Source organism: Nycticebus coucang, chromosome 12 (genome assembly GCF_027406575.1).
Source record: "Nycticebus coucang isolate mNycCou1 chromosome 12, mNycCou1.pri, whole genome shotgun sequence".
Lineage (NCBI taxonomy): Eukaryota > Metazoa > Chordata > Mammalia > Primates > Lorisidae > Nycticebus > Nycticebus coucang.
The window spans coordinates 101,719,865-101,742,679 of NC_069791.1; the positions used below are offsets into that span (position 1 = coordinate 101,719,865).

Here is a 22,815-nt window from a genome sequence, read left to right on the forward strand (position 1 = left end):
CTTAACTGTAGGAGTCAGGATCAGTTTTCACCTCCTATCTACTACAGGTTTCCCAGCTCTCACCTAATCTACTTCCAGTCTTCCTGTTGTTAGCAGAGGCAGACCCTGTCCCTGCTCTCCAAAGCTAAGTCTTTTGCCCCAGCATTGGACCCAATCTTTCCCAGTCCCAAAAGTTCTTCCCACTTCCCACATCTGCCTCTCCCAAACCTCCTGCCTTTCCACCAGCCCTTCTACCTACAGGTACACCCCAACCCTCTGTGACAGAAATGCTCAGACTGTCTGCTGTGCTCACCTTTCCTGCTCCTTCCTGCAACCCTGAGAACTGGCGGCTGATTGCTACTACTGCTATCTCTACACACTCTGATAGATAATTTTTATCTTGCCCAAACATCTTTTTGGTTCTTGCAAGTCTTTACCTTTCCTTGTGTGTGACAGTGGCTAAAGAACACCTCTTTCCTCATTTCTGACCACACCATGTGTGTTTTCAATTCAGTCCCTCCTGGCTCTGGCCATCCTCTGCAGCTCTGTTACCTTGAACCTGATGTCCTCCTCCATTTTTGGTCTTCTGGTTTCACCTCTACAGTGACCTTTGCAAATGGGCTTCTCCACTCAGAGGCTCACCGGATCTTGGCTGAAATACCCACTGCTCACATTCTACCCGTCCCAGTCTGTACTAAGTTGTTTGAATCAAATGTTGAAAAGGGAACCTACCACCTCCTCACCAATTTAGGTCCCCTTGCCCGCTAAGTTTCAAGCCAAGGCTTAAAAACAGGGTGGCATCTTGTCATTCACAGCTATCTGGATAGTGCAATTTTCCTGATTGTACACACACACACTTAAACACATGGATATACATGAAATGATGTCCTTTTTCCTAGAGATAGGGTCTTGCTCTGTGACCTAGACTGGAGTGCAGTGGCCCAATAATAGCTCACTGAAGCCTTGAACTTCTGGGCTCAAGTGATCCTCCTGCTTCAGCCTCCCAAATAGCTGGGATTACAGGTATATGCAACCACACCTGGTGATTGTTTGATTCATTCATTCATAGTCTCACTCTGTTGCCCAGGCTAGAGTGTGGTGGCCGTGGCATCAGCCTAGCTCACAGCAACCTCAACTCCTGGGTTCAAGCCATCCTCTTGCTTCAACCTCCTGAGTAACTATGACTACAGGTGCCTGCCACAATGCCTGACTAATTTTTCTATGTTTAGAAACAGACACCACCAGCTCTTACTCAGGCTGGTCTCGAACTTCTGAGCTCAAGTGATCCTCCTGCCTTGGCTTCCCAGAGTGCTAGGATTACAGATGTGAGCCACCATACTCAGCCTATTTTTTATTTTTTATAGAGACAGGGTCTCAGTAGGTTGCCCAGTATAATCCCAAATTCCTGGCCTTAAGTGAGCCTCCCACTTTGGCCTCCCAAAGCACATGATCCCAGGAGTATGAGGCTGCAGTGAGCTGTGAATTCCCTATTGCACTCCAGCCTGGGTGACAAGAGAGAAATCCTGGCTCCAACAAACAAAACAATCAAAAAGTCACACACACACAAATTCTTAGGCTCCAACCCAAACCTGGTGACTGAGAAGCCTTAGAGGTAGGGCCCACCAATCAGTATGACAAGCTGCCTTCTAGGGGACTGTGAGGCAGAGGAAAGTCTGAAAACCATTGGACCAAGTGTCCTCTCTGCTCCTTTCTCTGGAGTTATGGCACCAATCCCTCAGCTTATGACCAAGAGAGAGAGATGCGACTGTAGATTTACGTGACAATTTCTGTGTCTTATAAGTCAAGTTGCTCCCAGGCAAATCATTATCAATAAGGATCACAACTTCTCCCTATCTTTCCATTCAATCACAGCAATGACTTGGACACGATCCTTAAAGAGACCCTCTAGGGTGCCCTCCCACACCCACAGCAGAACCAGAGCCATGGGAGGCCTTTTCATCAAAGGTCCTACTTTTTGTCTGTGGGTGTGATGCTGCCATTCACGGCTGTGCTGTCAGCTGCCTGGATGGAGGTGGAACCAGTTTCCTAGGGACAGGAAGCACAAATCACGAAGTCAGTCTGCCCACAGCTTAAGGCCCCAGATGAAAATAAAAATGGAGAGGCGTAGAACCTACATACCTCTTCACATATTTTCAACTTCTTTGTGATTGCCTGGTAACAGACAGCTGGCTATTAAAGAGGGAGACAAAAAAACAATAAAGTGAAGACTTAACCAGTCTTTGTTATAATTCCCTTAAAAGATTAGGCCTAAAGTGGGAAGCTAACATTGAATATTTATTTGTTGTGTAATCTTACTGAGCTCCAAATTATACACTACAAAGCACACTCTGCAGACTTCAGTAAAGCTTAGCTCCATATCCACAGGACCTGGAGACTGTCTCGACCAGCAAGCCTTTGGATGTGTCCACGAAGCACTATGGGTTAACTTATGGGGGCCTATAGTTCACAATGTTTGGTTTCTGCCCTAGACTCTATATGTAATTGCAAATATAGTAGCCACACAGATAGCTGAGTTTTTTTGTTTGTTTGTTTTTGAGAGTGTCTCACTCTGTTGCCCTGGGTAGAGTGCTGTGGTGTCATAGCTCACAGCAACCTCTAACTCCTGTTAGGCGCTCAAGTGATCCTCCTGCCTCAGCCTCCCGAGTAGCTGGGACTACATGCACCACCCAGCTGGTTTTTCTATTTTTAGTAGAGATGGGGTCTCACTCTTGCTCAGGCTGGTCTCTGCACTTCTGAGTTTAGGCAATCCACCTGTCTCGGCCTCTTGGTGAAGTAAGTTTTTAAAGTCTTTTTTTTTGGTTTACGTTTAGTCTCAGCAATGCCTGATTCACAAGTTGGCTTATACCAGGTGTCCTCAAACTTTTTAAACCGGGGGTCAATTCACTTTCCCTCAGACCACTGGAGGGCCGGACTATAGTTTTTTTTAAAAAAACTATGAACAAATTCCTATGCACACTGCACATATCTTATTTTGAAGTCAAAAAACAAAACGGGAACAAATATAATCACACCACCTCATGTGGCCCGCAGGCCGCAGTTTGAGGACCCCTGGCTTATACTATGACTTTTTGGCGAGGCGCTCTGGGCAGTGTACAGGCAGAGCCTAATTTTTCCCACTAGCAGGGTGAGGTCTCAGAGGAGGGCCACTCTCCCTCAGGCCGGCCCTGATCAGGGATTGACGGCCTCAAAGAACAACTAACCTTCTCTGTTTGGCTCAGCAGGAAATGATGGAAATGAGGGTCTGCATCTTTAACAGGCTGAAACCAGAAAACAAATAAAACAAGTTATTTTCCACCAAAGGTTATTTTCCTTCTGCTGGTGACTGGAGTCTTCTATGGCCAAAACACTCTTGGTTCTGATCTTTTTGTTTCATGACTATCTAGAAACTCTTTTCCCATTTTTGGACTTCCTTCAGAGTGGAAAATAGATGCTTCTTCCAGGTGGGTATGCAAAATATTCCAATAACTACTCAGAAAAAATATTCAAAAGCACACAAGTATTTTTTTTTTTCTTTTTTGAGACTGAGTCTCTGTCACCCAGACTAGAGTGCCAGGGTGTCAGTGTAGCTCATAGCAACCTCAAGCTCCTGGTTTCAAGTGACCCTCTTGCCTTGGCCTCGAGTAGCTGTGGGTACAGGCATGTACCACCATGCCTGGCTAGTTTCAACCCTCCTAGATGTAAGCTACCACAACCAGCCTTATACTAGTATTTTTAAATTTAGTATTCACTAGGACAGTGGTTCTCAACCTTCCTAATGCCGTGACCCTTTAATACAGTTCCTCATATCGTGGTGACCCCCAACCATAAAATTATTTTTGTTGCTACTTCATAACTGCAATTTTGCTACTGTTATGAATAGTAATGTAAATATCTGATATGCAGGATGGTCTTAGGTGACCCCTGTGAAAGGGTTGCTCGACTCCCAAAGGGATTGTGACCCATAGGTTGAGAACCACTGCACTAGGCATTCCATGTAACTCAGCAGACTAAGCCAAATCAATTCTCAAGTCTCTTTCAGTTTTAGCATTTTGGGTTCCTACTTCTGCCTAATACCAGACCCATGACTACCTTATCTCACCAATGATCAATACTAACAGAGAAATAAGAGTAGCAATGACTACAGACCTTCAAGGGCTTTTCACAATCATGTCTAGCAATTCTTAGGTGTGGGCACACTAAGAATAACATAACTAAACATCAAACATTTATGAGACAATGTTTCATTGTCAGTGAGAGGGTGTTTATAAAATATTCAGTGAAAAAATTAGCAGAATGGCTTGGAGCCAGTAGCATAGTGGTTAGGGCGCCAACCACATACACCAGAGCTCATAGGTTTGAACCCAGCCTGGGCCTGCTAAACAACAATGACAAATACAACCAAAAAATAGCCAGGCGTTGTGGAGAGTGCCTATAGTCCCAGATACATGGGAGGCTGAGGCAAGAGAATCGCTTAACCCTAAGAGTTTGAGGTTGCTGTGAGCTGTGACGCTACAGCACTCTACTGAGGGCGATGTAGTGAGACTCTGTCTCAAAAAAAAAAAAAAAAAAAGAAAATTAGTATAATGATCTCACTTTTGTCAAAAGCAACATTATCCTCCAAAACTAAGATTACTCATAGGAATATATATATATACATAACCATATACCTGAATGCTGAGTGTGTATAACCAAAGGTCTGGAATCAGTTACCTCAAACCTAGTTTTGGTTTGTTTTGCAATTTAAAAAAGAAAAGCCTCATACACAAGAAGAGAGGGTAAAAAAGGAAAAGAGGATCACAAAAAGTAACACCAGGAACCCATTGCCTGCAGGAGAGCTCCTACCTCGCTGGCAGTAGGCTGCCATTTAAATGCTGCCATCGGTCCGGCCATCATCCCCTTGACACTACTGGACTCAGGGATGGTGAGATCCTACAGAGGGAAAGTCAGAGCATCAACATGCTTTGCTTCCTTTAAATCACATTCAACTCTGAACTAAACCTCCAGTAAGCTCCATGGCTTGTTCATTCAAGCCACCCAGGAAAGGCTCTGATGAGTGTTTCTCAGGAGAACAAGTTCTTCCTGTCAGAACAAAGTATGTCTGTTTTGCTCCACTCTTGAAATAACAAAATGTGTTCCTGCATCTAACTTCCTAAGGATGGAGATAATTAGAAAGCCCAAATATGATCGGTAGTATTATTAACAAAGACACAGAGAAAATTCCTCATGGTTAATAATGAACAATCATATAAAGCTATATAATGCTGATGAGATCTGCCTGAATTTCACAGCTACTTTGTGACAAAGCCAGAATTAGACCCCAGAGTGGTGGGAACCCCAAAGCCTGGAGTTCTCTTGAGACTGATGCAACAAGAGGACCTGATCGAAGAGGCAGCTCCTTCTCCCCAACAGCCTGGCCCACATTCTTCCTGGGCAAAGGCCACCTTCCCAGTCTGGTCAATCTACCCTCTGATGTTATCTTGTACTACTCCCCTTTCCCACCCATGCCCTCCTATCTACAGTGGCCCTTTTAATATGAACCTCCCCAAGCTATTCTTCCTTAAGTTTTCCCAGTAATAGAAAATGGCTATCCCATTCTACCAGGCAGAGATCTTTAGTCTTTCTTGACTGCCCTATCCCCCAGTCCTCAGGCAATGACTATGGTTTTACGAGAGACCTAGCCACTCTCCTGCCTCAAATATCCAACCTCAGATGGTTGTAAAAATAAACCACCCTGCTTCTCTTCACAGTTTAGTCTTTGCATAGCACCCAGAGTGATCATCTAGAGTCAAGTCGGACCATGTTACTTCTCTGCCTAAAAGTGGCTTCTAGTCTCAGGTAGTAAAGCTAAAGGCTTCCTTATCTTGGACTACAAGGAGGGGAAGGTCCTACATGTTCTTCAACCCCCATTCAACACAAAGCTCCAACCTCATAACCTATTTCTTCCCTCTCTACTACTCTCCTGTTGACAGGCACTCTGTTGGCCCTTCACCCTATCTCAAAATACAGCAAACATGCACCTGTCTCAGGCCTTTGTATTACCAGGAACGTTATTCCAAGTTATCTCTTTGGCTCACTTGAGGTCTCTGTTGATAATGTCTGTCACCTTACCAGAGAGGCTTTACTTGACCTCTGCCTTTCCTCAGTGGAATGTGATAGTGATGTTGATTATAATGACAGCCAATGTTTTTATATGGCTATGTGCCAGACATCACTAAAAGTGCTGTTATATATATATACGTTCTTCTGTAAATCTCACCCCCTCATAATACAGAACTATTACCTACACAAAAGAGAAAACTGAAGCATAGAGAGCTTATCCTTAGTGGGCAAATGGACAAACTTTAAACTCAGGGAGTTTGAGTCCAGGATCTGTACTATTAGAAGTTTGTTCAAGGAAAGCAAGAACTTTGAGTTTTGCCCACTAGGTACCCCACACTGGGAACTACACCTGAAATATAGTCAGGGTCCAACATTTATTGATGGAATATCTTCCTGAGAGGGGCTTCATTTGCCTTTATGCTGCTTTCTCTTCAGACACTGGCCTATGATGTAGCTGCTCAGTAAACATGTGCTGAGTGCAGAGGTTTTGGGGGAAAAAAATGCCCAGTGCAGTACCACCCAAAAGAATTTTCTGCAATGATGAGTGTGTTTTACACATATTGTCTGAAATAGTAGCTGCCACTCTCACATCACTATGGATCACCTGATACAAGGAGTGTGAGGCAGAAACTGAATTTTAACTTGTATTTAATTTAAATTTAAATGGCGTTACTTGCCTAAGGCCACAACGACAGAACAGGAGTAAGGTGAACACAGCCAGAAAAGTCTCCAATTGCTGCTGTTTGTGAGAGAGTTGGATGCAGCTCTCACAGGAGGCCCAGACATGAACCCAGCCTTTACCACCTGCATGTAACTGACACCTCTGCCATGGAGGGCATAATACAAAACTATTATCTCCACAGAAGAGATAACAGTTAATAGATAATTTCCATTAATCTTCATAGAGCAGATCACACCCTGGAATGGCACTCATCTGGGGCTTTGCCCAGTCATCAGTCTATGCGACTGCTCACTGTTTCTGAAGGGACTGGGACCTATATAGCAAGATGACAGTTACTACACAGTAGCACACACACTCTTCTGAGATTACAGGATACATAAGATCCTAAGATGCATCAAAATTTCAAAATCTCAGGCACACTCAAACTCCCTACGTGTTTGAAGGTGCTGAACTCACGTGGTCATCTGTCTTCTCCTGCTGACAGGTCCTTCCACTACACGCCAGCCTGAGCACAAAGACCACTTAACAGGGATGTCACCAACACTCAATAGTAGGCAGAGCTCCTGGACTGAAACCTGGCTAAACATTATAGGCATGTCTTGTTTTATCGTCCTTTGCTTTATTGTGCTTCACAGACATTTAGATTGTGGCAACCCTATGTGAGTGGGTCTATGGGTGCCATTTTTCCAACAGCATGTGCTCATTTCAAGTCTCCATGCCAGTGTTTTTTAGCAATAAAGTTGTTTTTTGTTTTTTTTTTTAGATAGAATCTCACTCTGTTGCCATAGGTAGAGAGCTATGGCATTAGCTTATCTCACAGCAACCTCAAACTCCTGGGCTTAAGCAATCCTCTCATTTCTGCCTCCCCAGGAGCTGGGTCTCTAGACTTCTACCATAATGCCCAGCTAATTTTTCTATGTTTAGTAGAGACAGGTGTCTTGCTCTTGCTCAGGCTGGTCTTGAAACCCTGAGTTCACGTGATCCTCCTACCTCAGCCTACCAGACTGCTAGGATTACAAGCGGGGGCAATAAAGTATTTTTAATTAAGGTAGCTGTGTTTTTTAGACATTATGATATATACACTTAATAGACTAAATAGTATAAATGTAACTTTTATTTGCAGTGGCAAACAAGACAATTTGTGTGACTTGCTTTACTGCAATATTTGCTTTACAGTAGCAAACAAATGGGGGATTCAGGGACATACAAAAACAAACTGTCCCTAATATCTCCTCCCCCAATTGGTTTGGGACTGTTATTTGTGATGGTTTGGAACCAAAACTCCGATTTCTCCAGGGTATACCTATGTACTTATCCCTTAAATTAACTGTTCAAGGGCAAACTGATTGTTTTGGGAGGTTGTGAGAAGAGTCTCTAGTGGCAAGCTCAGCAGCGGCCCCTGGGGTTGCACAAAAAAGACGTTGGGGTTCTCACTGCACAACTGGCTACTGCTTGAGAAACAAATGTTAACAACCCTGATCAAATTCTCACAATGGACCTGTAAGGGGTGTACAATCATTATTCCTAATGAGTGGATAAGGAAACTGAGGCAAAGTGCTTTGCCAAGCTCAGATAGTCTCAATTAAAACTCAGGACCTTCATCCTAACCTCCCCTTTTTACTTCCTTTTATTCAAAAAGAAGTTGTTTCTTTCCAGGGTGCCAGGAGCTGGGGAGACGCATAACTTCAGATACCAAGCAATATGGATTTGGGAAATACTATAGAACATATCAGCCCAGATTCGCTCTGGATCCCAGGAAATAAATTCAAAAGTCTTATTATATTTTTCTGAGGATCAAATTGGATCATAAAGTTCTTTAGGCATTGCAGCTGATAGTTGTTCTAAACCTTCTCTACCTTTGGGCTCCTGGTAATCCAGGAATGTCACCATTACAATTGCTCTAATCTACTCCCTAAGTCTTTTTTTTTTTTGTGATTTTTGGCCAGGGCTGGGTTTGAACCCGCCACCTCCAGCATATGGGACCGCGCTCTACTCCTTGAGCCACAGGCGTCGCCCCACTACTCCCTAAGTCTTAAGTCATTTCACAGTGAGAGGACCTTCCTTCTCTCAATCAGAGGCTACATGCTGGCAGCCCACAGGCTGAATTTAGCTCAGAGAGATATCCCTTTGGACCCGTAAATTAGCTTCTAACATTTTAAATTGGAACGTTTCACATGAAAGCTTGTATTCCTAGCTTCTCTCAAGAAAAACCAATCTGGCAGCAGCTGGCTGGAAACCTACAGATACAGCATGACCCCTAGGCTCCCAGCTGCAGCCAGCCCTCTTGTTCTCAGCATTGTGGGTAAGGCAGTGGTACCTCATGCCTCAGCTGCTGCTTCTTAATCCAATCAGCTCACTTGCTTCCATTATCTGCCTGGTCTCAAAGGTGTCCGCATGTTGAGCCCTGACTTGATGTCTATCATTTCATCATGATCTTGTCACCCAACTGTTTCTGCCAGCCATCTGGCTTCTGTTCCATTATCCTGCTACTGAAAATCCTCCCCTATGTTCCCTACCAGACAAACCTCTCATCTTAAAACTCTTTCCATGGGCTTCTAAGTCTGGCCCCAAATTTTGTTAGCAAGGAGGTGAGAGATGCACCACTTCCACTTTATTTCATCTTGCTGACTCTCCTGACTCCTTCCACACTGCTGTGGCTCTTCTGCCCCTCACTCCTCTCCCTCCTCCCTTTCCTTAGATAAATCCCACCATCTCACAAATTCAGCCACTCTTTCTATATATGTGCCTCCAAAGCGCCATCTCTGGTCCTGAGGTCTGGACGTCCTTCTTCAAGAGATTCACATTCAAAGCAGAATTAGGCCTCACTCCTCAGCAGCAGTTCTATTTTCCCATTCCTCTAATTTTTTTTTTTTTTTGTAGAGACCGAGTCTCACTGTACCGCCCTCAGGTAGAGTGCCGTGGCGTCACACGGCTCACAGCAACCTCTTAACTCTTGGGCTTACGCGATTCTCTTGCCTCAGCCTCCCGAGCAGCTGGGACTACAGGCGCCCGCCACAACGCCCGGCTATTTTTTGGTTGCAGTTTGGCCGGGGCTGGGTTTGAACCCGCCACCCTCGGCATACGGGGCTGGCGCCCTACTCACTGAGCCACAGGCGCCGCCCACCATTCCTCTAATTTTAAGAACATGATCACTGTTTTCCCAGAATGGACCTTGAAATCATCTTCTTTTCCTTTTTCTCATATATCCTCTACATAACCAGTTGCTGAAATCTTCAAAACTCTCCCTTTGAAAAGCCTCTCACATAGTTCCTTCCAATATTTGCTCCATTCCCTTATGAATTTACACCTGGGTTTAGCTAATTGGCTTTTAGCCTCTCTTCTCTGCACCCCATGAAGACTGAGACACATTGCCACCTTGACACCCAGTTCTCGGATGATACCACACTGCTTAAGTACATCTCAAGGCCCTGTTTAATCCAGGATGGGCTGCTTTTCTCTCTTTGTTCTCCCAGCTATCCTCCATCTGTACTGAGAATATCCACGCTGACACCAAACCTCACATAGGCTGTGCCCTCAATCTCTGGAATGCCTTCCCCTGTCTCTTGCTAAGGCCTTTCCAGGGTCAGCCCTTGTGCGCTAGCTTAGATGGACTGCTCTCCAGTCTCATGCTCCCACTTCAAGCCCATGCACCAAGGCCACATCTCTCACCTCATCTGCAGGGTTCTTTTAGGACAGCACTTGATACAGGACTTTACTACTCTACAGGTGGAAGCATACTGTAGCATACTGCGCTAAACTCCACCTTACACAAAAAGGAGTCACTAATTCCAGAAGCTGCAGAGATAAAACAAACCTTCTCATCCTTTGGGGGCCGACCCCGCTTCCGGGGACTCTGCTCTTGGGCTCTTTTCAGAGGGGATTTGGAGCCTCTCTCTGAAGAGCCTGAAGACACCCTCTTCTTTCCTTCTCCCACGTTCTTCTTCACCTTCCCTTCAGACAGGCTAAGCTTGCGCTTCTCATCACCTGAGTTTGGCCTACTTCTCTCCTCACTGGAATTACGCCGATTCTTGTCATCAGCAGAATTGTGGGATGATGTCTGAAAGTTTAATAATAATAATGATAACCACCACAATAGCTGCTGCTGCCAGCATACCACCAGTTAACAAGCATGCACTCTCTGTGCATTATCCTCACAATAACCATATGAAATAGGTTCTGCTGTCATCCCTACTGACATTTAGGGAAGCAGATTAAAAATAAAACAATCAAGTCACTTATCCCAAGTCCCCAAGCTAGGAGATGGGATTTACACTCAGGCAGTGTCTATATCCCAGAGGTGGTGCTCCTCATCTCTGTGCTGTGAAAGGGAGAAATGGCCTGTGCTCTACTCAAAAGCTGCGATACTAGTCCTGGGTCCAAGCAACCGTCCTAAAAGCAACAACCTATTCCAGAAAGGTTAGCCACATGCATGGAGTTTCAAGCTGATTAGCAAAATGCTGATACCCTAAAATTGAAGTAGCTCTCTCCATTGGCATGTCATAATAGAATTATGGAACTAGATAACATTTAATCTGTTAGCTACTATGCAAAAATAATGGGTCTGGTGTTGACACAAAGTGAAAACTAGAGTCTCTCACCTGGTCTTTCCCTTTGGCTCTCCTGAGGAACTCTTCGACAGCATCCACAGCTTGCTGGAATCGCTTACCCTTGTTAATCTTTATCATTTCCTCTTTGTGAGCATGATATGGCTTTAGCTGTTCCACTTTGATCCAGGCACTAGCAGAAACAAACACAGAAAGGGTATGGTCCACATTGCATATGACACAAAGTATCTAAGACTTCATCAGAGTAGAATACAAACAGCCATTTGGTTTAAGTGGACTTTACAACAGGCCTGACCATTTTTTCAAAACATGCTAGCGACCATCTTAAAATCTTGAGTCTAAAGAATATTTTCTTGAAACAAGTCAGGCAGAACAACGACCACACATCAGAACATTCCTCAAGTGAAATCACTGTGTTGCAGGCTATTTATTTTCACTCTCATTTACCAGCCTCCAATGCCCAAGTGCACACACCCTGCCACATGCTGGGGGTAGAAGAAATCTGCAGACTCTCCCATTCCCAGCACACAGCACAAATGGCCACATAAGGATCCGTGGGAACCAAGGTATGCGGAAACATTATAAAAGATGGCAGCACCACTATGCAAAAAACCAATTGCTACCTGTCAATAATTTGGATTAGAGATACGATCTGTCACTCAACCAGGAATCAGGGATGTTACTGGGACTAAAGAAATGCAACACCTTCTAAAATTTGCTGCTCTTATAGATATTTGCAGCCACTAAGCCTATATTTGTTCATAAATGATGGTAACCATGGCTACTAAACCACATAAAACATGGAACACACACAGTTTGGAATGAGAGCAATAGTCACAGAAGGAAGGCTTTAAAAACAAGACTCTTCTTGAGATTAAAGGTAGAAGAACATACTCATGATACTTAATTTTTAAATTTCTACCATCAATCTGTAATACGTGAAAATGACAAAAGCAGTCAACTGTCAATTCTGGAATATCTGGCTCATAATAACCTAAACGAATCTGATGCAGCTGGCTTTCTGTGGTTTCCCTAAATGACATTCAGCTTATAGAATCTAAGTATAAAACAGAATTTTATAGGCTTGACAAGTTATCAAGTTAATTTACATGTTTTACCCTATGATGCTCACAGGTTTCATAGCATAACCTTTACAAAAAGTGGGACAGGCTAAGGATATAGAAACAGGGCTATCTAACTTAAGGTTGTTTCCTTTAGAGAAAGCTAGAGAAATTGTCTAATAATAAGCCAAAGTGCTTGACCTCTGTACATAAGAATAATGTCACCAAACTAATACTTGTACTTTGAGTGTTGCCCTACCAGTGGTGATGGGTCTGTATAAACAACAGCCCTGGGACCCTCAGCCCACAAATGCCAGGCAGCAAACCAGGACCAGACACACCATCTATGGCTAAGGCAATGATGAACAGGGGCACAGAGCTCCAATTGGAAGAGTTAAACAGATCTTTCTAGAGGCCGTCTCATCTTTTTTTTTTTTTGGGCCGGGGCTGGGTTTGAACCCACCACCTCCGGCATATGGGACTGGCGCCCTACTCCTTGAGCCACAGGCGCTGCCCCGGCCGTCTCATCTAAAAAGTTAGAAATTTAATATAAGAGAACCAATGAGTCCATCTATAGGGAAGAAAAGTGGAATGAGATTTCAACCCCATATTTTCTGGCAAGTTTTATCAGTGAACTGACTCCCCTGCCCCTCCTTGCATTTTCAGGGACTCTAAAGACAGACCAGGGCAATCAGAAGCAAAATCAGCCCAGCTCAGTAACACTGCCATATTTAACTGGTGGGTATGAGACCACAGCCAGTGTTGGTGGTGCTGCCACACTAAGTGTAGACATAAAATCATAGCTAGCATTGGGGATGAAACTTAAAAAGACATGACACTTAGGACTGGCTTCTTCTAGAATCTTCAGGTCAGAAGCTGAGATTCACACAAGTTCCTGACATAAGACCAACAGGGTGATTTTTACAGGGCCCTTCGAGATGGTACAACCAACTCTGAGAATCACTCATGCCACACCCTCTACCCTACTGCAGCTGTGCATGGCTCCTACTCCCAGTCTCACATTAACCTTGATTCAGAGTGAATGGACAAGGACTTCTTTGGAAGAAGCCCTAAGAAATCAACACCTGTTTTTTGGCTGAAGCATTTTAAATTGATTACGGATTTCTGTGAGAAGGAACAGAACAGTCAAAATTCCATTCAACTTCAGAAATTTGAGATATTAAAATGGAAATTTTCTCTCTATAACCATCTTTAAAATATTAAAATGGTTTGTAAATGAACTGTCAGTACAAATAGGACTTTAAGATGGTAAATGTAAGAAGTGCTAATCTATTTAAGAAATCAACATATTATCTGAGAAGCATTCTGGTATATCAGAAAAATTGTCAATAAAAAAAAGCTCACCAGAGCCCTAGGAGGATTACATCTTGAAAGCAAACCAAACTTAAATCACTTTGGCCAACCGAATGAGTATTTTTCCCTAAGGCTATACTGCAAAACCCTGCATCTTCTTAATGTGAGTATGCTTTTCAGTTGAAGCTTCAACAAGGCACTCTGTGATCCACTGAGGCACACCAACCAGGCCTGGCATGCAACTGGTGCTCAAAAAATAATCACTGGGTAAATTGTGCCTTCTAGGCAAGTGTAGGGGAGCTGGACTGCAGACCAGGACCAGCAGGTTCAAGTCTTTTGTTTTAATACCTTTTTTTTTTTAGCTGGGGCTGCCACCTCCGGCATATGGGGCCACGCCCTACTCCATTGAGCCACAGGTGCCGCCCTTAGGACCAGCAGGTTCAAAGAATGCTCCACTTCGTAAGGCTTTGGTGTTTGTTTTGGGGTTAGTGCTACTGTTGGTTTTTAAAGTGACTATTCTGCTTTTTTCCTTGATATAAGCTACATAACTTTGTGGCTTTCCTCATACCATCCTCCCAAGGCCTAGATAGAACTGTATCTTTTGGCTGTGGCTGGGAAGTCAGAGAAATCAAACTTCCTCAAGTTGTATTTAAAGTACAAAGCTTTGCTTTAAGGTAAGAGGGAGTTAATTACACATTGTTTGCAGTTAGTAAATGCCTGAAAACAAGCTAAGTGGTAATCAGCAAGGTTATTACAAAAAAGGAAATGGAAGGTCCCATGAGTTATATTTGGCTGGGTGGGAACTACCAAGAGGCATGCAGTATTCTAGCATTCATGCAAGGACAAGGAAGATGAAACATGCAACTTCCTGACCATGCACTGCTATCTCTGGAAGGATAGAGGTAAGAAACTAGTCTAATTGAGTGGCTAAGGATTGGGGATGAATAAAACTATTTCATTGATTAGGGCATGATTTTTTTGGCAGGGGTGGGAAGAGCAAGGAAACCGCAAATGTTTATTATCTTTAAAATAACAGCAACATCAAATTAATACTAAAGGCGTCTGCCATAGAACACAGGCTATTCTGACCCCCCATGATATCCTGATTTGCAGGTTTACTCTGGTGAGTGGCTCCTGCCTGGCTGCTAATATATTAATAACTGCACCTGTAATACGGTCAAGAGCAGCAAGCTTACCCAGGGGTCTAAACACACTTCCCATAAAGTCTCTTCATTTACAAATACAGACTGCCACTAAGTCACTCTCAGATTACTTAAAATGCATTAAAAAACCCTTCATTTACAAAAACTTCCACACTTCAAATCTGCTTCCCCCTTAAATAAAAATCATACATGTAGATACTATATTAAAGATGTCAGTCTATGAATAACCTCAAATACCCTCCCTCACACAGGTGTCTCAGCCTTTTGCACAGGTAAGGGCAATCAGGGCAGAAACCTTGAAGGACAGCGAAAGAGGATGAGAGGTCCTCAAACTTTTTAAACAGGGGGCCAGTTCACTGTCCCTCAGACCGTTGGAGGGCCGGACTATCGTTTAAAAAAAAAAAACTATGAACAAATTCCTATGCACACTGCACATATCTTATTTTGAAGTAAAAAAACCAAAACAGGAACTAATACAATCACACTGCCTCACGTGGCCCACGGGCCATAGTTTGAGGACCCCTGAAATAGAGAGTAAGAACACACAAGCGAAATCCAAAGGTGAGAGCAAAGGGTGAACAAATGTGGGTTCACTTCTCCACTCTGACTTGTGAACAGTACTTGGTAAACAATTTCTATGTCTGCCTTTTGTCTTTTAAAACCATCAAAAGAGGTTAAGGATTTTTGAGGTTAACAGGTTCAAGTCTAAACTCTTCCAAAATAAGGGCACCAGAAAAAAACAAACAACAACAACAACAACAAAAAAAGATAGAAAGAAAATAACGAAAAATTTCTTAGTTAATTTTAAGCAACTATTATGTTACAGACATTTACAAAGACTTGCAGATAAGAAAGATTTAGAAGATTCTGTTTTCAAGACTTGGAAACATCTCCAAATGCTACATGAGGCTTTCAGGCTATGCTGCCTGTGTCATCATGGCCAGCCACTCTTCTAGGGCCACAGTCTACAGTTCCGTTGCATGACACCTGCTCCCTGAGCCTCCCACAGCAGCCACAAAGGGAGTCTCCAGCAGGACAGGAGCTGCTGCTGGGGGAGGAGCATCTACCCCACACTCTCAAGGAGGTCTAACATCCAGTCCTGGCACAGGGATGCTGTTGTCTCAGGCAAACATCCAAACAGTGGCCCTCACTGTCTACTTAGCTAAACCCAACTATTACATGGCACTGGATGTAGGAAAGTGGGTCAGACAGATGTGAGGTGAAAAGAAAAAGGTATGTTCATGTGGGTCCAATCCATTATGCTTCTAATTATCAACCACAGTTTTTTCTAGAACACTTAACTTTTAGTTTTCACGCAGATACCTCACACCCAACCAGATCTATCCTACCTTAGATGTGGCTTAATGTAAAAAGTACCTCAAGTTGGGATCCTGGACATCTTAAGGCTTAAATCCATAGAACTCTGGCTTCAAAGTTTCTTCATTTGTAAACAATAAGAACCAGGATGAACTTATCCACTTCCTGAAAGGGCTGCTGTGAAGGTCAGATGTGAAGACTGCTATGAAAACTCTTAGGTAGTTATTTGCAATCTACCCATTGTTTGCCCACATTATTCTCTGGACTGGTCTGTTTCTGATGGCTTCTGAGCATCTGCAAACTTCATGAATAATACTCTCTCCATTCCTCCATTCACAGTCACTGTTGAAACTGCTAATCCTGAGCTCGTCTCTACTTTGATGGGGAACCACCACTGATCAGACCTGTCCACAGTGAACCCTCACACACTTGATACCTAATCCTTGGTGTGGTCACCTGGTAGGACCAGCAAAGTTATGCTGAAGTTATTTTTCCCTTGGTATATTTCCATGAAAATAGTTCTTAACACAATTGTGGCAAGTATGTCTTGGGCATCTGGCTTGGAGGGCTGAAAGAAACCATCTTAGTAAGTCCTTCTCTCATCAGGGATGCCTGATAAGAAGGTTTGGTCCTCTCACAATTTATTAGATGTTTTGGCAGTGGAAGGAAAAAGAGGAAAATTAGGTTTCTAAAAGATTAGACTCATTGTGTACCTTGTAATATGGAGTTACTCTTTATTCTTTTTTTTTTTTTCTTTTGTTTATTTTTTGTTGCTGTTGTTGCAGTTTGGCCGGGGCTGGGTTTGAACCCGCCACCCTTGGCATATGGGGCCGGCGCCCTACTCACTGAGCCACAGGCGCCACCTGGAGTTACTCTTTAATAAAGGTCCTTACTAATATAAAAAAATCGTAATTATTTTCCCTAAGTGTGTCAAGTTTTGAAACTGAACATCTCTGACCAAATCCTGTATTCATCAGGAATACAGAAATAGCCCCACTGGGTCAGACCTATCCACCTAGGCCAGAGTCTAGTAACCAATGGAGCCAGGACTAGTTACCTTCTCCCGGTTGTTAAGTGTTAAGATGAGGCAAGAGTCTGGCTTATACTGTAGCTACTTATGGCCTTGCTCTTCACAAGTTAGTTCTCATCCCTAAAAAATCCACTTGCAATACCTGTCCCCATCACCTCTTAAATGCTCATTTTGTACAGTTTTTTTTTTTTTTTTTTAAGACAGAGTTTCACTATGTCGCCCCTGGTAGAGTGCCATGGTGTCAGAACTCACAGCAACCTCAAACTCTTGGGCTCAAGCAATTCTCGTGCCTCAACCTTCCAGTAACTGGGACTACAGGCGCTGCCACAATGCCCGGCTTTTTTTGTTGTTGTTGTAGTTGTCATTGTTGTTTGGCAGGCCCGGGCTGGATTTGAACCTGCCATCTCTGGTGTATGTGGCTGGCATACTAGCCGCTTGAGCAATAGGCACCGAGCCCACACAGTGGTTCTTATATTTGTCTTCAACATAGTTATACAACACTTCCCTCCTCAAACTCCTTAAGGCCATTAACTGTTCCATAAATTCTTTTTTTTTTTTTTCGAGACGGAGCCTCAAGCTGTCACCCTGGTTAGAGTGCCATGGCATCACAGTTCACAGCAACCTCCAAATCCTGGGCTCAAGCTATTCTCCTGCCTCTACCTCCCAAGTAGCTGGTACTACAGGTGCCTGCCACAATGCCTGGCTATTTTTCTTTTATATTTTTGGTTGCAGCCTATCATTGTTGTTTGGTGGGCCCGGGCTGGATTCGAACCCACCAGCTCAGGTGTATGTGGCTGGCACCTTAGCCACTTGAGCCACAGGTGCCGAGCTTGTTTCATAAATTCTGATTGTGCTTTCTTTTGTATATGCTTTTCCATATCAAAGAGTCTTACTCTTCTGACTCAATTGCCTTTTGTGAATCCTGACCAGCTCTATCAAATCTCTTTGAAAGCACGCACAGCTTGTAATATTCCTGGTGAGACACAGCACAATTTTACATAAAGGTGGAATGAGCCAGGCACAGAGGCTTACACCTGTAATCCCAAAAACTGGGGAGGTTGTGGTGGGAGGATCACTTGAGACCAGGAGTTCAAGACCAGCCGGGCAACACAGTGAGACCTCATCTCTTTTTTTTTTGTTTGTTTTTGTTTTTGTAGAGACAGAGTCTTACTGTACCGCCCTTGGTAGAGTGCCGTGGGAGACCTCATCTCTTAAAAAAAAAAATAAATAAATTAGACAGGCATGGCAGTGTGCACCTGTACTTCCAGCTACTCAGGAGGCTGAGGTGGGAGGATAGTTTGAGCCTACTAGTCTGAGTATGCAGTGAGCAATGACCATGCCTCCGTAAGCCAGCCTCAGCGACAGAGACCCTGTCTACAAAAAAAAAAAAAAAATAGGTAGAATAATGTATTGCTGGTTTGTGTTCAATGCCTTTTTGGTAAAAAGAACATAACTGGCTGACATCCTTAGGAATCTCCAACTCTCAGATTCCTTTCCTTTCCAACACAAACACTCTCTCTTCCCCTCTTTCACAGGCAGTCTAGGTCTATCTCTCAAGTTTCTTTTACTTCAAGGCACCTGCTTCTTCCACCTCTTCCCTCTCTTGAAACATCCATACCCTGAAAACATGTTTTTTGAACATGTGCTGTATTATGCCCTACCAAATTCTACATCGGTGATGCTACTTTTCCTTCATAGACACAAGGTAGGGGGAATTATCCCCCTATATGAAGAAGGACACAGAGGCTTAGAAAGGTGAAATAGCTTGTTCAGTTCATAAAGCCGGTAGAACTAGCATCTGGATGCACGTTGGGCCTGTAACCAATCCAGACCTCATTCCTCAAAGTAATCTGCTGCTACCAGCCAACCTAGAAACCTTACTTTTAGATTATAGAAAGATAATGAATAAAAATCTGCCTTAACCCTAACCACTAAAAAAGTGCTCTTCCTTTACAGAACAACTATAGATCCTGACCCTCTATTTACTTTCTCTAAGTTAACTGCCTGTGCACAAAAAGAGAACATATTAATCTCATGGTGACTTAATTTTTAAACAATTTTTCATATGGAACTATAAAGTGAGTTTAAAAGGTTAAAGATATCCTATCTAGCAGTTGCCCTGCATCTACTTGCTTACTGTCCCCACAGAACTTTAGTTGATTAGAAATCTTACTGCCAGGGCAGTGCCTGTGGCTCGGTTGGTAGGGCGCCGGCCCCATATACCGAGGGTGGCAGGTTCAAGCACACCCCGGCCAAACTGCAACCAAAAAATAGCCGGGCGTTGTGGCGGGCGCCTGTAGTCCCAGCTGCTCGGGAGGCTGAGGCAAGAGAATCGCGTAAGCCCAGGAGTTGGAGGTTGCTGTGAGCTGTGTGAGGCCACGGCACTCTACCCAGGGGCATAAAGTGAGACTCTGTCTCTACAAAAAAAAAACAAAAACAAGAAATCTTACTGCCAGGGGTGGCGCCTGTGGCTCAGTCGGTAAGGCGCCAGCCCCATATACCGAGGGTGGTGGGTTCAAACCTAGCCCCGGCTGAACTGCAACCAAAAAATAGCCGGGAGTTGTGGCGGGCGCCTGTAGTCCCAGCTACTTGGGAGGCTGAGGCAAGAGAATCACTTAAGCCCAGGAGTTGGAGGTTGCTGTGAGCTGTATGATGCCACGGCACTCTACCAAGGGCCATAAAGTGAAACTCTGTCTCTACAAAAAAAAAAAAAAAAGAAATCTTACTGCCAACACCACCACTAGGTTGGTTCTATGTTCAGTGAACACATCCTAGCTTCATTTGTTTGCCTCACTGAGCAGTGAAATTCACTCACTCTCATTTTCTTCATACTTATACACAAGGATCACATTTATTCATCTAGCCTTTCAGCATTTAAAGAAAAATTATAATGAAATAATGGCTTTTAGGCTCCCTGAAAGCAGAATTCCCATTTTTGTTTTAGACTTGTATAATTCTTCATTTAGCCAACAAAGTTTGAGTCGACCTTATTGCCTTTGTTATACCCAAGGACAAGTACCCCAGGTAGGGAGCCTCTCTCTTCCTATGACACACAGAGCTAAGTGCCTAGTTGTTCACAGTATTTCCACCTCCTGGAATGCCCTTATTGTTCCTATTCATCCAAATTCTATTCTATTTGAATCCACAGCTGGATTCAAATCCCATCTGTTCTATCAGCCTTCTTGGACCTTACTGTTCTCCAATGACCTCTTCCTCTAATAGAATCCTTTAATAATTACTTATGTTATTCCTTCTACACGTAATCCCCTTTGAAATGTTATGTTTTGTTACTTAGCACCTGGAAGGCAGGGGCCACAATATTTGCTTTCCTGGGAGTTGCCTTCAGTGTCAAGCAATGCAGAGTGTGGATGCATAATCAATGCTTATTTTATGCATCAGGACAATCTTCCTCATGGAATCCATGGCATTACAAGAATATTCCAGCTTTTCTGGCTCTCAAAGCTCCAGGCCAGTGACTCCTCTGAAATAACGTTACCATAAAGCCACTAAGTTGGCCTATGACAGAGAACTGAGGTTGTATGTATTCATATTATAAAGGTAGACACATTACACAAACTCTAAACTTTAAGAGCACTCCTGAACAAACGAAGAACACTGCTTATGATACACTGCTTTCTAAAAAATAACCATCAGTACTAGATTTACTAGAAAACTCACATTTTTTTCAAACCTAAAACTATATTTACCTATAAGAATCACAAATAGAAATATAATTACTTAAAGAAACCAAATTAGCTAGAACCAGGTAATCAACTTGACGAAAAAGCTAAACAAATCACCAGAAATTCAGGTTAACATTCTTCCCCTCACAGTGACTTCTTATATGGCCTTATGTCAGGTCAAAGCACCTCTGATTAATGGTATTAGTTTCCTTAGCTTTAGGACAGATATGGTAATAAAGTTCTACTATTTCAATATTAGAGGAAATCACTTAGTTTTACAAAAGAGGACACCATTATATAATAATAACTTTAAGTAAGGTAAACACAATTTTAGTTTTCACTGCATACCTCAAGAATGAACAGTAATAACACACAGCATTAAAAGAGAATCAAACATGGCTCTTGTAAAAGAAACTGCCTATGAAGATGGGTAAAGAAAGATGTGAAAAACTATCTCAATGTGATTCTTACATTTAGAAGGTGATGAATTCTAGTCTGACTGACGTTGTTACAGGCCCTAGGTCAGCTGCCCCAGACAACTTTTGCAAGAACCTGCACCTTTATTTATGTATGTAACCAAGAACGATATGCTGTTCTTATATACAAGACGACTGAACTAACCATCCCTAGTATACCCTTAAAGCAGCTCAGACTCAGGGTAACACTCAAACAAAGGAAAAGGAAACTCTTGGTGAGCACTACTCACTGATCTTCTGTCCCAAAAAATTTCACAAAGAAGCATTTTTTTCCACGTGGTTTCTTCAAGTCCTTGGGTGGATTAACAATCTGGACAATAAAAAGGGGAAAAACAAGGTTTGATGGCAATACAGCAGTCTGCTAGAAAGCAGCTTTAAATTGGTAAGAAAAAAAATGAAACAAAAGGATTATGTATAAAAAAGAACCCAGGACTTAGTACTTGTCCAAATTTGAAACTTTTCTACCGAGATATGTGTAAATGTGCAAATATTCAAGAAGTTCCCTATATTTAACATGTAGCACAGTGTTCAGTAGACAAATATCCCTCTTATTGCTATGGCCCTGTTTTTATAAGCAGTTAAAACTATGATTAACATCATTTCTCTCTGCAATGTGACCCCGTCATAACTGAACACAAGTAGACAACACTTCTAAATACTTCTTGTTCAGAAAAGTGGAGAGAGGTAATAGTGAAAATAAAGGACAACTAAGGCATAGAAAACACTATATTGCAAATAATGTAAAGACATTTCCTGGGCTCCTAGCAATATAAAAACAGAACATTTGGAAAGCTATGGTAGATCACCTCATGCAAAATCTGGAATGCCAACTTCTGCAAAGATGCACTGGAGCAGCACATATGGCAACATGGAAAGAAGAGTTAAACTTAGTTGGGACAAAAATACTTTGGCTTTTCACTAACCTACATTTAGATTTCTCTCTTCCTGGATAATTTATGTCTTCTCCTTTTGTTAGAGTTAAGTATAAAGCTAAATTCAAACTAGAATTGATTTTTGGGGCTTAAAAAATGACAAACCTCTGATTCAAGAAATAAAGGTTTACTGCAGATTACATGATCTGGTTTATAGGGTATTACTTTTTCTAAAATAACTGACATTAAGGAAAAAAATTCTAAGTATTATTTGAACGGGCCCAGGTTAACTCAACGCTAGAAATTGAGGGGAATGGCATGTTACATTCCCCACCTCCTCAAACTCAACTTGAGATAGCTTCTTTTAGTAGCAAGACACTCACCTTTCCTGGCCAAGGAGGATACCGGCCGAGTTTTCCCCTAGAGAAAACACAAAAGAGTCAGCACTTGCCCTGGAAATGCCAGTCCATCTCCTTCAACCCACTCAATAAACAATTTATTTTCTTAAATCTCCGCAAGCATCCTCCAATGCCAGAACAAAAGCTGGCAAACCGGAGCTCTTAATCTGGCTTGC

General features: G+C 42.9%; 1 protein-coding gene across 7 annotated transcripts in view; it reads right to left on the bottom strand.

The window, feature by feature from the left end:
• The window catches only part of GLYR1 (glyoxylate reductase 1 homolog), a 41,009-nt gene that overhangs the window by 17,167 nt on the left and 1,027 nt on the right, over positions 1–22,815 (bottom strand). For 3 of the 7 annotated variants that reach the window (XM_053557358.1, XM_053557356.1, XM_053557357.1), the window contains exons 2-9: positions 22,625–22,661; positions 21,600–21,679; positions 11,359–11,497; positions 10,575–10,817; positions 4,822–4,908; positions 3,201–3,257; positions 2,119–2,169; positions 1,952–2,025 (exon numbers count right to left, since the gene is read on the bottom strand). In XM_053557358.1, coding sequence (XP_053413333.1) covers positions 1,952–2,025; positions 2,119–2,169; positions 3,201–3,257; positions 4,822–4,908; positions 10,575–10,817; positions 11,359–11,497; positions 21,600–21,679; positions 22,625–22,661 — 768 coding nt within the window. Of the gene's footprint in view, positions 1–1,951; positions 2,026–2,118; positions 2,170–3,200; positions 3,258–4,821; positions 4,909–10,574; positions 10,818–11,358; positions 11,498–21,599; positions 21,680–22,175; positions 22,196–22,624; positions 22,662–22,815 lie in introns of those variants that run through there. The other 4 variants (XM_053557362.1, XM_053557361.1, XM_053557360.1 and 1 more) reach the window with 3 other exon arrangements.